Raw genomic sequence first — 16,950 nt, 5'->3', positions numbered from 1 at the left:
CGATACTAGAGACGATACTAGAGACGAGACTAGAGACGAGACTAGAGACGAGACTAGAGACGAGATTAGAGACGAGACTAGAGACGAGACTAGAGACGAGACTAGAGACGAGACTAGAGACGAGACTAGAGACGAGACTAGAGACGAGACTAGAGACGAGACTAGAGACGAGACTAGAGACGAGACTAGAGACGAGACTAGAGACGAGACTAGAGACGAGACTAGAGACGAGACTAGAGACGAGACTAGAGACGAGACTAGAGACGAGACTAGAGACGAGACTAGAGACGAGACTAGAGACGAGACTAGAGACGAGACCAGAGACGAGACTAGAGACGAGACTAGACTAGAGACGAGACTAGAGACGAGACTAGAGACGAGACTAGAGACGAGACTAGAGACGAGACTATAGACGAGACTAGAGACGAGACTAGAGACGAGACTAGAGACGAGACTAGAGACGAGACTAGAGACGAGACTAGAGACGAGACTAGAGACGAGACTAGAGACGAAACTAGAGACGAAACTAGAGACGAGACTAGAGACGAGACTAGAGACGAGACTAGAGACGAGACTAGAGACGAGACTAGAGACGAGACTAGAGACGAGACTAGAGACGAGACTAGAGACGAGACTAGAGACGAGACTAGAGACGATACTAGAGACGAGACTAGAGACGAGACTAGAGACGAGACTAGAGACGAGACTAGAGACGAGACTAGAGACGAGACTAGAGACGAGACTAGAGACGAGACTAGAGACGAGACTAGAGACGAGACTAGAGACGAGACTAGGGAAGAGACTAGAGACGATATACGAAACTTGAGGCAAGACTAGAGACAATATTAGATACGAGACTACAGACAATGTTAGAGACGAGACTAGATACGAGACTAGAGACGAGACTAGAGACGAGACTAGAGACGAGACTAGAGACGAGACTAGAGACGAGACTAGAGACGAGACTAGAGACGAGACTAGTGACGAGACTAGAGACGAGACTAGAGACGAGACTAGAGACGAGACTAGAGACGAGACTAGAGACGAGACTAGAGACGAGACTAGAGACGAGACTAGAGACGAGACTAGAGACGAGACTAGAGACGAGACTAGAGACGAGACTAGAGACGAGACTAGAGACGAGACTAGAGACGAGACTAGAGACGAGACTAGAAACGATACTTTAGACGAGAATAGAGACGAGACTTCAGACGAGATTTGAGACGAGACTAGAGACGAGACTAGAGACGAGATTAGAGACTAGAGACGAGATTAGAGACGAGATTACAGACGAGATTAGAGACGAGAATAGAGACGAGACTAGAGAAGAGAATAGAGAAGAGAATGGAGACGAGAATAGAAACGAAACTAGAGACGAGACTAGAGACGAGACTAGAGACGAGACTAGAGACGAGACTAGAGACGAGACTAGAGAAGAGAATAGAGAAGAGAATGGAGACGAGACTAGAGACGAGACTAGAGACGAGACTAGAGACGAGATTAGAGACGAGACTAGAGACGAGACTAGAGACGAGACTAGAGACGAGACTAGAGACGAGACTAGAGACGAGACTAGAGACGAGACTAGAGACGAGACTAGAGACGAGACTAGAGACGAGACTAGAGACGAGACTAGAGACGAGACTAGAGACGAGACTAGAGACGAGACTAGAGACGAGACTAGAGACGAGACTAGAGACGAGACTAGAGACGAGACTAGAGACGAGACTAGAGACGAGACTAGAGACGAGACTAGAGACGAGACTAGAGACGAGACTAGAGACGAGACTAGAGACGAGACTAGAGACGAGACTAGAGACGAGACTAGAGAAGAGGATGGAGACGAGAATAGAGACGAGAATAGAGACGAGACTAGAGACGAGACTAGAGACGAGAATAGAGACGAGACTAGAGACGAGACTAGAGACGAGACTAGAATCGAGACTAGAGACGACACTAGAGACGAGACTAGAGATGAGACTACAGACGAAACTAGAGACTAGTAAAGACGCAACTAGAGACGAGTAAAGACGAAACTAGAGATGAGACTAGATACGAGACTATAAACGAGAGAAGATACGAAACTAGAGACAAGACAAGAGAAGTGACTAGAGACGAGACTAGACAAGAAAAGTGACTAGAGACGAGACTAGACTAGACTAGACACTTAAGATCAGACCATGGCCAGGGACGAGACCTAGAGTTGTAGCAATAGCCTTGAAACGATTTCTGCAGGATGTAACTCCTACATACTGAAGTTACAGAATATCACAACTGTCAGCGCTTTAGTGCGTCTTTCTTATTTCTTATTCAGAAATACCGCCTTTCGGCGAAGTCGATATCGGCTAACGATTCCTTCGTCGAAGACTATGGGATAATCATGGATTCGTCAATCTCTTGGCTGCACATCTCAATCTCTTGGCTGCACATCAATAAGTCCGTGACTTTTTGAATGAAACACAGGTTTTTGGATAAAAAAAACCTTTTAGTTTTCAACATAATATCCTTTGAGCTCTATACAATTTATCTAACGTTTCTCCACTTTGTGCATCCCATTTTTGTCAAGGTCATCAAAATATGTATCTGTTTGTGAGATGATTTCTTCGTTGGAGTCAAATCTCTTTCCGTCGAGCCATTTCTTCAGGTTTGAAATCGTCACTCGTGGTTAAATCCGTAAAATAGAAAAGTTGAGGGAGCAATTCGCAGCCTAATACATGGATTTGTGCCATGGAAACTGCACATGTGGAACCCTTGCATTGTCCTGGTAAAAAATAAATTTTTCATGGGCAAATGCGGTCATATTTTTTTCAGATTCTCGCTATTTTTCAAATAGTCATTGATTGTTTTACCCTTTTGAAGGTAGTCAAATTCAAAATGGTGAACATAACTCTATTGGCTGACAAATCCACCTTGGCCTTCTTTGGCGCCGATTCACATCGAGACTGCTGTTTGGTGTCTGGTATATTTTGGTGGATCCAAGGTTACGAAACGGCGTAAAAAGTCGTCCATATTACGGTTGAACAACGTCAAGCTCTCCTGCGAAGTTGTCGTTTTTGTGAGAAAACACGGCCACCACGGAAAGCAATGCGGAAAGCGTTGTCATACCCAAGTGAGATATTAAAAATTGAATCCTCTAATCCATGTGAGATAACTATGGCTTCCACAATCTCTCGCACATTCAATCTCCGTTTGGCCAATACCATATAATGTTTTTTTTCAATTATTTCGGATGTAGAGACCTCAATTGGCATTTTCTGTGCTTGTACGGCCACAACTAGATTCAGTAATCCACTTTTTTACAAATGGAATTGACGGTGCAGAGTTCCCATTATATTTATCAAGGTTTGCAGGAGTCAACTGACAGATGCTTGTTAACAGAAGAAATGTTGAGCTTTCAGTTAAGAGGTGGAACATTTAAAAAAGGACATAAATTTATTGACCGCCATCTTATATTCCTAATCTTCATATTCTTCCTATATCTGCTACAGCCCCTTATACGCTTTTCCTGGATACAGAAATAATCGACTCCTTCTTATAGGACTACCTACTATGTGACTCTTGAAATACCACTCTGTCGTGGTCCGCCAATACTTGGCATCAATCTGTATAGAAAGTTTTTTATAACGATAATTGTTTCGTTGGCATAAAGTTTCATTTCGTGTATGAATTTTTCTTGGACTGATAGACGATGTCATCTGAAAATCGATAACTCTAGTTTCATTGGTTCGGTGTAAACCCTTGACTTGTCCGTTAGGCATTTTATATTGTTTGGACCAGCGCACAGGCTTTGACTCCTACTAGACTTCAAATTACCAGTCTATACATAAGAGTTGTATTGCATTTTAGGCCGGTTTTAAAACTAAACTTTTTTCAATCTTCTTTAGAACCATTTTTTATTAAGTAGAAAATAAAACACCTTTATGATTTAATACTGTCTGCAGGCTCTAAGATTTCAAATCATCATCCATCCACCTGCTACAAAATTACTCTTAAATTCAATACACTTTAAAGAGCTTTTGAAAAACTCTTAAAATGACCAAAAGTTAATGACCCACATTTGGCAGTTTATTTTATATATTTTTTTTTTCAAAATGAGAAATTTTTTTTGTTCATAGTTAAAGACCCACCTCAATAAATTGAAAAAAAGTAATAAAAAAAAAAACTTAATCACAGAGAAATAAAAACAAAACATTGCCATAAATCAATTAAAATTCATAACACCAACAAAAAAAGCAAAAAACAAATAAAACTATAATCAGCTGGTTGTTGTAATAGACTAAAACCAAATATGGATTCTTAGTAAAAGCAACAACTATTAAAAAAAAATAAATTAAAAAATCAAAGCAAACAAAAACAAATACTTACTATGAGTACTAGACAATGCGATTATTTAATATTGAATTTATGAAATCCTAAACAATTGTATAAATACAAGTACAAATATACAGAAATACTATGTAGTAAATATGAACAAACAAGTGTACCACAGAAAGTGTAGTAAATATGCCCAGTAGTTAAGCAAGTAGTCAATGTAGCCCCTATAGACAGTAATTGTCAATAATGTCTGTTCATTAGGCTGACTCCAATTGAAATAATTTGGGTCATTTGTCGTTTGGAGACATGGGATAAATGAATTGCTGACTTTATACATCCCAGGTAATCTAGTGGGAAGTCAATTGTCACTTTAGTGTCTCTATGTAATCTAGAGTGTAGTCACCTTAAACTGATTATTTTTTGAGTAATTCATACAAACCTGTTTCCTATACATTGTGTTGAAAGAACTCTTCTTCAGTTTATTTTCTACTTGCTTAAGAATACTTACATCAAATCTAAATTACCGTGAAATCAATTGTCACTTTAGTGTCTCTAAGCAACCAGTAAGGTAGCTAGTAAAGTAAATGACTTTATGTGTCGGGTATCTGAATCCAATGAGTTGACTATTTTGGACCAGCTATCAGATAGTCTCATTGTAATCCAAAAGGGTCAATTAAACCCCACCTTAAGACAGTTATGTAACTAATTGTCACCCTAAATGATAAGAAAAATCACCAGTTCGGGACAATCTATTACAACTGCTGGGTGTAGTATGTTTGCTACTCGCTGTCAAGCCATGTGTGTTTTACTTTGTCGTACTGTGTCCGTCTTGGTATTGTTTGCATTGTATTGTGGTGTAAGCATATCGAGCGATCGAAGTAATTGCAAATCGAGCATTCAGTCTTGATTCATTCAAACGTTTTATATATAGTAGATGCCAACTTATTAACGACACACTTCACGTAAAGATGACCAATAATAAATATTGTGAGTGTTTGTGATGGCGAAAATACTTGTTTATATGTTTAAAATAATAATTTATTAGTTGTATAAAATAAAACTTTCGCCACTTAAGAGGCAACTGCAAAAAGGCAAACAACAAAAAAAAAAACAATAATTGATTAAAATTGTGTATAAAAACTGGCCAATAGACACCCACGCGACAACTAAGTTTAAGCTGGTTTAACATAAAGAAATCCAAAAACAAGCTCGGAGACAGACACAACAAGTTGTAAAAGCAGCAAGTGACAAGTTACACTGTTTCCAAAAATGAAGTGATGGGACTTAACAACTAATCTATGTATCTATACATATAAAAGAGTAACGTTACTGAGTGACAGACTGATTCAACAAGTAGTCTGTGTATCCCTTATAAACAGTAATTGTTACTAATCCAATTTATATATTTTTATTCATTTGAAGCATAGATAAGTCAGTTGGTTACTTTATACATCCCAGATAATCTAATGTGGATAAAATTGTCACTTAAGTGTCTCTAAGTAATCTAGAATGTAGTCACTTTAAAAAGTTAATGAGTAATTCGTACAAACTGTATTGATATAATTCTCATATAAATTATTTTCTTTTCGATTAATTATACTGACATCCCATGTAACCTAGCGTAAAGTCAATTGTCACTTTAGTGTCTCTAAGTAATCTAGAGTGTAGTCAATTTAAATGTTATTTTTGTACAGCACTTTTGAATGTAGTCGTCCAGCCTAAATGGTAGAGATATGGAATTTGGACTCTCCCTACTCCCAAGGTAGAATCCACTAAGAAGGGATTTTTAGAAATTCACAGGTTTAGAGGGTAAAAACGGGAAGATTCGGTAACTTTATATCTGCTAAACTAATACACATACCAAAAGTATTTAAAATACGTCTTTATCTACTTAAAAAATTAGCGGACAGGTATTTGGTACTTTTTTGAAAATCAACACTTTTTGGGGAAAAGTGTGGAAAAACTGTATTTTGGTACTTTTTTGCCAACCCATTTACCTTTTAAAGCAATAAAAATACAACTAACATAACCTTATATCTTCTAAACTAGTACAGATACCAAAAATTAAAAAAATAGCTGGCAGATGTTTGGTACTTTTTTTCGGTAAGAATAGTGGTAAGAACTTTATTTTTGGTACTTTTTTCCCAACCATTTTATCTTTTAAGCCAATAAGCATAGACATAAATTTTGAAAAGTATTCTTTACTTATTAAAAAAAATAACTAATATAAGTTTGGCACTTTTTGGAAATTCGAAAAATTAATAAAAACATTTTTTTTAAGTTCAACCATTTTTTGGTAAAAACTGTAGTTTGGTACTTTTTTGCCACCCCATGTATCTTGTAAACCAGTAAACATAGAAATAAATTTCAAATCGTAGTCTTAACTTAATAAAAAATAACAAATACTTTTTGAAAATTCGAAAAATTTTATTTATTTTTCGTACTTTTTTTCTTCCTAAAATAATGTTTTTCTATAAATTGGCATAAACATATTGATATTTTATTATGACTTAACACTACGATACTGAAATTTATATAAATAGAAATCGTATAATTTCAATGGGGACAAAAAAGTACCAGAAAAGGGGTAAAAACTGGAAAAAAAACTTCTTATACGAAATTATCAAGCTAATTTTTAAACAATTTTAAACGTTAAGGTTTCTGCAGTCATACAAAAATAAACTAACAGTCCAATACAAATCGATTTCTGATCACTCATACTTTATACCAAACATCTATTTTAGTATAAAACACTCAAAAATTTAGAAAATGAAATGATCTCTTCATATTTTATACCAAAAATCGATTTTTATTATAAACAAGCAAAGAGGTATATTGGGCTGTGCCGAATCTTATATACGCTTCACCAAATTATACATTAAAATAAAAATTTTAAAAATTCTTAGTTAAACAAAATTTAAAAAAAATTTGTTTCTCAAAATTTTTTTAAATAAAATTTATTTTTTAATTTATTAGCGAAAAGAATTTTCTAGCCAATTTTTTTTTTAATTTCTTTTAATTTTAAAAAAAATTAATATGTTTTTTTTTTTAAATTTAACAACAAAAAAATTCGGAGTATTTCGGTTCCCGATTTTGACCTATTGTAGGTCTTACTTACTTTGTCCTTATATACGCCGTTGCAAAGTTCTTTGAAATATCTATTATTGGATATCCATATTGTCTATATTAATGACTAGTAATCCAGATATAGCTCAAAAATAGGTAAAAGTCGAGGTTGTCCTGGTTTTTTCCTTATATCTCTTCCATTTAATTACGTTTGCAATTTAATTTAAATGAATCGAAATGTGTATGTAATTGTCGTTCTAATGAGATATAAAAGACAAAAATTGGTTAAAAAATTTTAAAATTATACTAAATTCCCCAGGCCATTAACGTGTCTCAGGCCTAGGATTTTTAATTTCCCGATCTCTTCAATTGGGTTGTTCATGAACAAACAAGTTCAATTGAACAATAGATACAGTCAAATGAACAATGAGAAGTTGTTCAATCATTTTGTTCTTTTTATTCACTTTATTCTTTTTGGTCTTCTGACATTACTGTAGCTTATATTTAAAACGTCTTTCAATGGGATTTATGTTGTTTGAATTTTATATAATTCCTTCTTCTTTTCTTTATTATTAAAATCATGTTATAATATGCCAAATTCTATTTTCAAAAGCAACTGACCTGTTCGTTTTGTTCACTGCAAAAACATTAAGCGAGCAATTGTTCATTCACTTAGTTCAGTCAAACACCACAGAAGACAAGTGAACAACTGAACAACAATAACGAACTTGTTTATTTATTTGTTCTGAACAAAAACGACCAATCAGTAAAAAGAACGATTATGCCCAACTCTACGAAAAATCACATACAAATAATACATAATAATAAGCGGTCTTTATTGCCGAGATATGAACAAAAAACTGTAAAAAAAACATTTCATGGTTATTTGGTGAAAAAATTAGTTTTAAATTCCCGGGATTCCCGACTAACAATCCCGGGAATCGGGTATTTTATACCGGGAGTTCCCGGGATAAAAACCCTACTCAGGCCACTAAAACAAGAAATGTAGGAACAAAATTAACATATTTTGAGAAATATTAAAATTAAAGCTTAATTTTATTTAAAATATCGTAGGATTTTAAATAAAAAAAAAAAATATTTTTTTTTAACGGTATTTCCAAAACTTCATTTTAAAATTTTTAAAAATTTAGTTTAAAAAAATGGTATTTATTGACGTTTTTACTAAATGTTCCTCTATATCTGGAAGGAACAATATCAAAACCTTTTATTTTGATATTTTCCGTGAGCGTGGCACTTCCCATACAAAGTAAATAGTTATTATGGAATATCTGGCGAAATATATCAGTGAAAGATGCAAAACATCGCGGAATTTACTTTGGCTGAAAATGGGCGGAATTAGATAAATGGGCGTGGCACCACCATACCAAGTAATAGTTATTTTCAAATATATTGAGAACTATTAATGTGGAAGTCTTTAAATTTCGCTCGAATTTCAGCATTTTCAGCAAAACTATACATAATAATGAGGGTAATTAGTACGCATAGTTTTGCTGAAAATGGGCAGAATTGGATTAGTTGGCGTGTAAGTATATAATTATTTTTGAATATCTGGAGTACTGTGAAATTCTTCAAATTTAATTTGAATCAAGTTCATATCTCGGTATGAAGTTTAACCAAAAATGGGAAGGATCAGAAGGGAAAGAAGAACATTAACTACTAAATTTTATGTGTATGAAACAAAAAACTAAAATTTTGTGAAAATGAGAGAATTCACTTAATTGTGAATAGATTAGAAAATAATCCATAGATTTTTATAATCGATATCTCATTTTGTCCCTAATACATGTGGTTTTGCAACAATGCTAAAAATCTGAAGAATTTCTGTAGTTTACGATTTTTCATGATTTTTTAAAACAAAATAAAAATGCTATTTTCACATAAAAAATATATTTTTTGCTTAAATTTGTTATTATAACTCAGAAAATACTGAACCGATTGTAACGCAATATATATGTGAAAGTTTGTTCATAGCATGGGAAAAATGTTTTCAAAATTCAATCAATCGAAAGAAGAACATTAACTACAAAATTTTAACAAAAACAAAAATTTTGTGAAAATGAGCGAATTCACTTAATTGTGCATAAATTCGAAAATAATCCATAGATTTTTATACTCGATATCTCATTTTATTCATATCACATGTAGCTTTGCGATAAAGTAATAAACCTTAACAATTTCTGGCGGTTTCAATTTTTCTTAATTTTTTTAAAAATATTTTTTTTTTCACCAAAAAAATATATTTTTTGCTTAAATTTGTTATTATAATTCCGAAACTACTGAGCCGATTAAAACGCAATATATGCGCGAAAATTTGTACATTGCATGAGAAAAATGATTTCAAAATTCAATCAATCGAAAGAAGAACATTAACTACTCAATTTTATGTATATCAAACAAAAAACTAAAATTTTTTGAAAATGAGCGAATTCAGTTAATTGTGAATAAATTCGAAAATAATCCATAGATTTTTATAGTCGATATCTCATTTAATTTCTATCACATGTGGCTTTGCGCTAGAGTAATAAATCTGAACAATTTCAGTCGTCTTCGATTTTTCATGATTTTTTTAAAACAAAAAAATTGCTATTTTCATTAAAAAATATATTTTTTGCTTAAATTTGTTATTATAACTCCGAAACTACTGAACCGCTTGAAACGCAATATATAAAAAGAATAAAGGTTATGTAAATTCAAATATTTCTATGTTTACTTTAATAATATCGGGCTAACCGTTTCTGAGTTATCATTAATTATTTGGAGAAACGTCTAAAAAAATTCACAATTTTACTTAATTTTTTATTTTTTTTTAAAACCTCTCCATAGGTTTTAAAATTTGGGCCATTTTTGTACTACTGGAACCACAATACATGAAAATTGTGTAGTGGTTTGATTTTTTTTAAATCCAGTCATAGTTTTTCTATGGTTAGTGCAGTGAAGCCAACCGGGTTTTCTAGTCTTTCATATAAGGAACGATTTAATTGATGTTCAAAAGCTGATTTTACAGAAGATTTCAAGGTACTGTTAATTCGAAAAATCGTTTAATTTCAAGATTCAGAATGTTGTGAAGTACTTTTAAAGACATTGAAGTGTTAGACTTAAAAAACTAGTTTCTGTGGTGTCATTGGCAAATGGTGTAGCTTGTAAAAAGAGAAAGAGAGTCTTGTTATTTTACATTTTAATTAAAGTGAAAGAAGCCATGAATAAGAAATTGTTTGTAGCTCCCTGCTACTAAAGCCCAGGCCAGCAGTAACAGTCGGTTTTTAAACGCGGACGCTAATAAACGGTTTTTGTTAAAACGTTAAAAAAAATAATCTTAAAACGAATTAATAAAATGATAATAAATACCAAATATCTAGCACTGTTTTTGACGGTGCTGGTGTTTTTGTCTTCAGCACAAGCCATAAGGCATAAAACTACACCCATCAATGAGGAACAAGAACAAACCTTGAGACAATCACAAAATACTTTTGTACAATGGGTTTTGTCGCTGCTGCCACAAAGACCTAATCTTTCTAACTTAACAGCCACCTTTACGGGCAGCAGCACCACAACGCCAGCAACACCAGCACAACCCTCAACCACAGCAAATCCCGAAAAGACTACCACCCAGCCAGATGTAACAGCTACTGCTACACCGCCACCACCACAACCCACAGCTGGATCAACAACAACTAGCACCACTACAACTACTACTACACCAAAACCTTCTCCCACACCCTCACCCACACCAATTATGCCTTCTACCACTCCCTTAACACCACCCGATCTAACACCACCACGCAATTGCAGTGACTGCACCTGTGGCATTGCCAATACCCAAAAACGTATTGTGGGTGGTCAGGAAACCGAAACCCATCAATATCCCTGGATGTCTATGTTGCTGTATGGAGGACGTTTTTACTGTGCTGCCACTCTCATCAATGATCAATTCCTCATTACAGCCTCTCATTGTGTTTATGGTTTTCGCAGAGAACGTATTAGTGTCCGCCTGTTGGAGCACGATCGTAAAATGTCACATTTCTTGAAGATCGATCGTAAGGTGGCTGAAATTATAACACATCCCAAATATAATGCTCGGACTTATGACAATGACATAGCCATTATTAAGCTGGATGAGCCGGTAGAGATGACGGAATTGATGCATCCCGTGTGCATGCCCACACCGGGTAAATCGTTTAAGGGTGAGACGGGCACGGTAACGGGTTGGGGTGCTTTGAAGGTGGGTGGACCCACATCGGATACATTGCAGGTGAGAGGTTTGCGATAGTTTTCAGAAAATATTTTGAAATCAATATTCATACATAAATTAATAGTTAAAGATTTCCATAAAAAATATATTCGGCTGTGGTTAATTTAATAATTTCTATTACTAGAAGATATCAGTGGTAAATTTCAGCTTGGTTTATTTATGCTTTTAAATGTTATAGGAAACAAATATATAGTGATACGTCCGAGCTAAGTTTTTCATATATTTTGATGCAAAAGTTTTTACCTCAAGTTATCTTTCTATTAGAAATTCCAAATATTGAAAATTTTGACCTTTGACCTCCACTGTTTAAAGGTTAACGTTTTCCGATTTTAGTAAAACTTTCATATTACATTTAACATTGTCTGGACTATAATATTCTCAATTGGTTTTACTTAAAATTTATAACAGTAAGGAAATTGGGCTCATTCGACAAAATTTGGGAAAAAATTCTTGAAAATCGCAAAATTAAAATCTTAAGTACGGATAAAGTATAGGAGGTATTGTCATACTTTTTTCATATTTTAATTTCGTATTATATTGTCAATAAATCCCAATGTGATGATCAAAAAATTCTGAAATTTGTTAAACAAAATTTTTGAAAATTTGAGAATGGAGTTTTGAAACTGCCGTTAAAAAAATTAAATTTTTTTTTTCATACCTAAGAATAGGTTAATGGTATCCTAGTAAGATAAAAACTCATATACAAGTTAATATGGATATATTTTAAGTAAAAATTTGATTTTATTTTAATATTTCTCAAAATATGTTAATTTTGTTCCTAAATTTCTTGTTCTAGTGGCCTGAGACACATTCAAATTTTTTAACCAATTTTTGTCTTTTATATGTATATCATTACAACGACAATTACGTACTCAATTTTATTATTTTATATTAAATTGCAAAAGTAATTATTTAATGGCAAAATTTTTACAAGAACTGAATAAAATAACATTTTTTCCTCTTAACCGATCGAGCTCAAACTTTTCTCAATTTTTTTCATCCTGAAAATAAAAACAAGTAAGAGAGCTATATTCGGATGTGCCGAATCTTATATACCCTTCACCAAATTATACTTTAAAATAAAAATTTTAAATATTTTTAGTTTTTAATTTTTTTTTTTTTAATATTTTGTGAAAAAAAAAATTCGGGTTAAAAAATATTTTTTCCGATTTTGACCCATTGTAGGTCCAACTTACTATGGTATTATATACGTCGTTGCACAGGTCTTTCAAATATCTATCATTAGATATCCATATTGTCTATAATAATGATTTAGTAATCCAGATATGGGTCAAAAATCGAGGTTGTCCTGGTTTTTTCCTTATATCTCAGCCATTTGTGGACCGATTTTCTCGATTTTAAATAGCAATCGAGCCGGAAGAATTTCGGAGATATTGATGTATCATTCGTATATGTAAGTTATTTGGGGGCTTCAGAAAGTTGATTTCAACACACAGGCGGACAGACGGACATGGCTATATCGACTCCGCTTTCTATAACGATTCAGAATATATATACTTTGTGGGGTCGCAAATGAAAAATGTACTTATATATACCCTTGCCACTCATGGTGAAGGGTATAAAAAAAGTTCCACCTTTGTATGCATAGGATTATATTCAAATGGAATATAAATTTCCTGCTATATGGTCATATTTGAACCATCTCTTAACATTTTTCCATCATTGGAAATACCACAATTTTCATTAGATCCATTAAATATTCAATTACTTTATAATCTGGAAGCAATGACAAACAAAACAACTAATCGAAGAGCCTATATGGGGGGTCATTGTCTGAGAAATTGGAAGGTATGCTCCTCTACCTTCCAGTTACACTACTTTTTCATTGATTCTAACCTCTCTGCATCAAGAGTAGGATACCTTTATTGTGTTTTCTCTGTGTGGTAGACATTTCTTATGCATATCATATCGCTTCAGATAGATTATTCCGAAATTTGCATCTTTCTACACAACATCATCCATGCATGCCACTGCTCCAATACAAAACCTATTGAGTTCTATAAGGAGGTGTACGTGAAGAGTTGCAATAGCATTGATTAATACTCCACTTCCACTTAACTTCTATTCTAAGGTTCTATAATTTAATTTTTGAGCAATAGATCTGTTTCTGTAAAAAGTCGAACAATCGATTATGTTATCCCAAAAAAGTCGAAGAGTCGACATTTTTGTTTTTTAACTTTTGCATAGCATCATTTTATTCTTTACATTAAAATATCATAAATAGTCGCAAAAAATCGACTTTTCATAAATAACAATAGTCGACTACTCAAAAATTTAAAAAAATCGAATGTTCGACTTTTTAAAAATCGAAAAGTCGAAAGGCCGACTTTTTGTTTCAACTACAGACACTATTCTAGTCCATGTGTTCACAATTTGGCAGCTGTCTGATATCATAAATTTATTTCATTTGTATTGGACTTTTAGTTCTTAAAAGCTCCTACAATATCAAGACAACATCCATGAAAAGCTTTATCTTCGCAGATATTTTTTTATAGCTTTCTCTAAACAGAATTAAACATGTTACCAAATATAGGCTGACATAAATTTCTTTAGGAAAATTTGTGTCCGACATAAATTTCTTTAGGAAAATTTGTGTCCGACATAAATTTCTTTAGGAAAATTTGTGTCCGACATAAATTTCTTTAGGAAAATTTGTGTCCGACATAAATTTCTTTAGGAAAATTTGTGTCCGGCATAAATTTCTTTAGGAAAATTTGTGTCCGACATAAATTTCTTTAGGAAAATTTGTGTCCGACATAAATTTCTTTAGGAAAATTTGTGTCCGACATAAATTTCTTTAGGAAAATTTGTGTCCGACATAAATTTCTTTAGGAAAATTTGTGTCCGACATAAATTTCTTTAGGAAAATTTGCGTCCGACATAAATTTCTTTAGGAAAATTTGTGTCCGACATAAATTTCTTTAGGAAAATTTGTGTCCGACATAAATTTCTTTAGGAAAATTTGTGTCCGGCATAAATTTCTTTAGGAAAATTTGTGTCCGACATAAATTTCTTTAGGAAAATTTGTGTCCGACATAAATTTCTTTAGGAAAATTTGTGTCCGACATAAATTTCTTTAGGAAAATTTTTGTCCGACATAAATTTCTTTAGGAAAATTTTTGTCCGACATAAATTTCTTTAGGAAAATTTTTGTCCGACATAAATTTCTTTAGGAAAATTTGCGTCCGATATAATTTTCTTTAGGAAAATTTGCGTACGATATAATTTTCTTTAGGAAAATTTGTGTCCGATATAATTTTCTTTAGGAAAATTTGTGTCCGACATAAATTTTTTTAAAAAAATTTGTGCCTGACATAAATTTCTGAAGAAAAATTTGTGTTTGACATGAATTTCTTTAGAAAAATTTGTGTCTGACATAAATTTCTTTAGAAAAATTTGTGTCTGACATAAATTTCTTTAGAAAAATTTGTGTCTGACATAAATTTCTTTATAAAAATTTATGTTTGACATGAATTTGTCAAGAAAAATTTGTGTTTGACATGAATTTTTCTTAAGAAAAATTTGTGTCTGACATATATTGCTTTAGACAAATTTATGTCTGACATAACTTTCTTTATAAATATTTGCGTTTGACATAAATTTCTTTAGACAAAGTTGTGTCCGACATAAATTTCTTTAGACAAATTTGTATCTGACATAAATTTCTTTAGAAAAATGTGTGAAAAAGTAGGATTTTGTATAAAATAAATTTCTTTAGAAAAATTTGTGTTTGACATAAATTTCTTTAGACTGATTTGTGTCTGACATAATTTTTTTAGAAAAAATTTTGTCTGACATAAATTTATTTAGAAAAATGTGTGACTGACATAAATTTCTTTAAACAAAATTGAAGATAAATTTCTGAGATAAATTTCTTAAGAAAAATGTGTATCTGACATAAATTTCTTTAGAAAAATTTGTGTCTGTCATAAATTTCTGACAAATTTATGTCTGACATAAATTTCTTCGAAAAATTTGATTCAGACACAAATTTCTTTAGAAGAAGTTCTGTCCGACATAAATTCTTTAGACAAAGTTGTGTCCGATATAGATTTCTTTAGACAAATTTTTATCTGACATAAATTTCTTTAGAAAAATGTGTGAAAAAGTAGGATTTTGTATAAACATATTTGAAAAATATAAACTTATTATGTACTTTTTTATTTACCATATTTCTCATTTTCTCTAACAGGAAGTTCAAGTTCCCATAATGTCACAAGACCAATGCCGCAAAAGTCGCTATGGACCCTCACGCATCACCGACAACATGTTGTGCGCCGGCTACGATGAGGGCAAGAAAGACAGTTGCCAGGGCGATAGCGGTGGCCCTCTGCATGTGGTAGCACCAGGCACCCGAGAACATCAATTGGCCGGTGTGGTGTCATGGGGTGAAGGATGTGCCAAGGCTGGTTATCCCGGTGTTTATGCTCGTGTCAATCGTTATGGCACCTGGATTAAGACATTAACGAAAAATGCCTGCCTGTGTCAATCGGAAACTAAAAAGATTAAAAAATAGTAATAGCAGTTCGAATGAATTATTTTTTTAATTACAATTTTATTTATTTATTTTACATTTACATTTACTTATTTATTTTATTTATTTATTAAAATCTATGTTAAGGAGAAAATTGCAATAAATTATGTATTTATACATCTATTTTTTTTTTCAAACATTAAATTATGATGGCTGGTTTTTCATGGCAGGTGGAGAAAAGGAAAAGAGAAAATTTCTGTTTTTTTTTTTTTTGCAAATGGCCTAGTTGTGTAAGCCTTGAAAGTAGAGCCGGTTTCTTAGCGGAGCTTTGTATTAGATAGTTTTATTTAAATATTAATTGCTTATGATTTTTCTAAAGAAAATGTTGAATGTATGTCGCCATATCAAATCTTCTTTTTAATGCCGTTTGTATCCTCAAAGTAATTTTTATGACTTAAACAAAGACCATTTTAACTCAATGTTATAGAAATATATGCATAAGTGTGTTTGATTGTGCAGGCATGTATTCAAATATGTGAAAATATATAAAAAAAATATCAGTGTAATTAAATTTGCACATGTGTCCCATGTAAACGTGACATGCAAATGTTAATGATAATGACGCACTGACTGACTAACTGACAAGACAGACAAACTACCATATTAATATTAAGAGAATTTCGCCACAGCAAGTGTATGTGAGAGCTAGAGCATGTGTAAATATATGTAAAATTATAAGACAGACACTTGGCGGGAAATATCATTATAATCTAATATGAACAGCAAATGTATCAAAAGATGTTGA

At 32.9% G+C, this 16,950-nt stretch overlaps 1 protein-coding gene across 1 annotated transcript; it reads left to right on the top strand.

Annotated features, from left to right (window-relative positions):
• The first annotated feature begins 10,669 nt into the window (after nt 1-10,669).
• LOC135960293 (trypsin-1-like) lies at nt 10,670-16,349 on the top strand. Its single transcript, XM_065511542.1, has 2 exons — nt 10,670-11,650; nt 15,864-16,349. The coding sequence occupies exons 1-2, from the start codon at nt 10,733-10,735 to the stop codon at nt 16,185-16,187; spliced, it is 1,242 nt and encodes a 413-aa protein (XP_065367614.1). The 5' UTR covers nt 10,670-10,732; the 3' UTR covers nt 16,188-16,349.
• Nucleotides 16,350-16,950: the final 601 nt, after the last annotated feature.

Source organism: Calliphora vicina, chromosome 5 (genome assembly GCF_958450345.1).
Source record: "Calliphora vicina chromosome 5, idCalVici1.1, whole genome shotgun sequence".
In the NCBI taxonomy this organism is placed as follows: Eukaryota; Metazoa; Arthropoda; class Insecta; order Diptera; family Calliphoridae; genus Calliphora; species Calliphora vicina.
This window is presented reverse-complemented; position numbering and strand designations above follow the sequence as displayed.

Bases quoted from the DNA above. Each gene is read 5' to 3' on its own strand.
- LOC135960293 (XM_065511542.1), top strand. From the start codon at position 10,733: ATGATAATAAATACCAAATATCTAGCACTGTTTTTGACGGTGCTGGTG. The intron at 11,651-15,863 runs GTGAGAGGTTTG...TTTCTCTAACAG, and splicing joins CCACATCGGATACATTGCAG to GAAGTTCAAGTTCCCATAAT.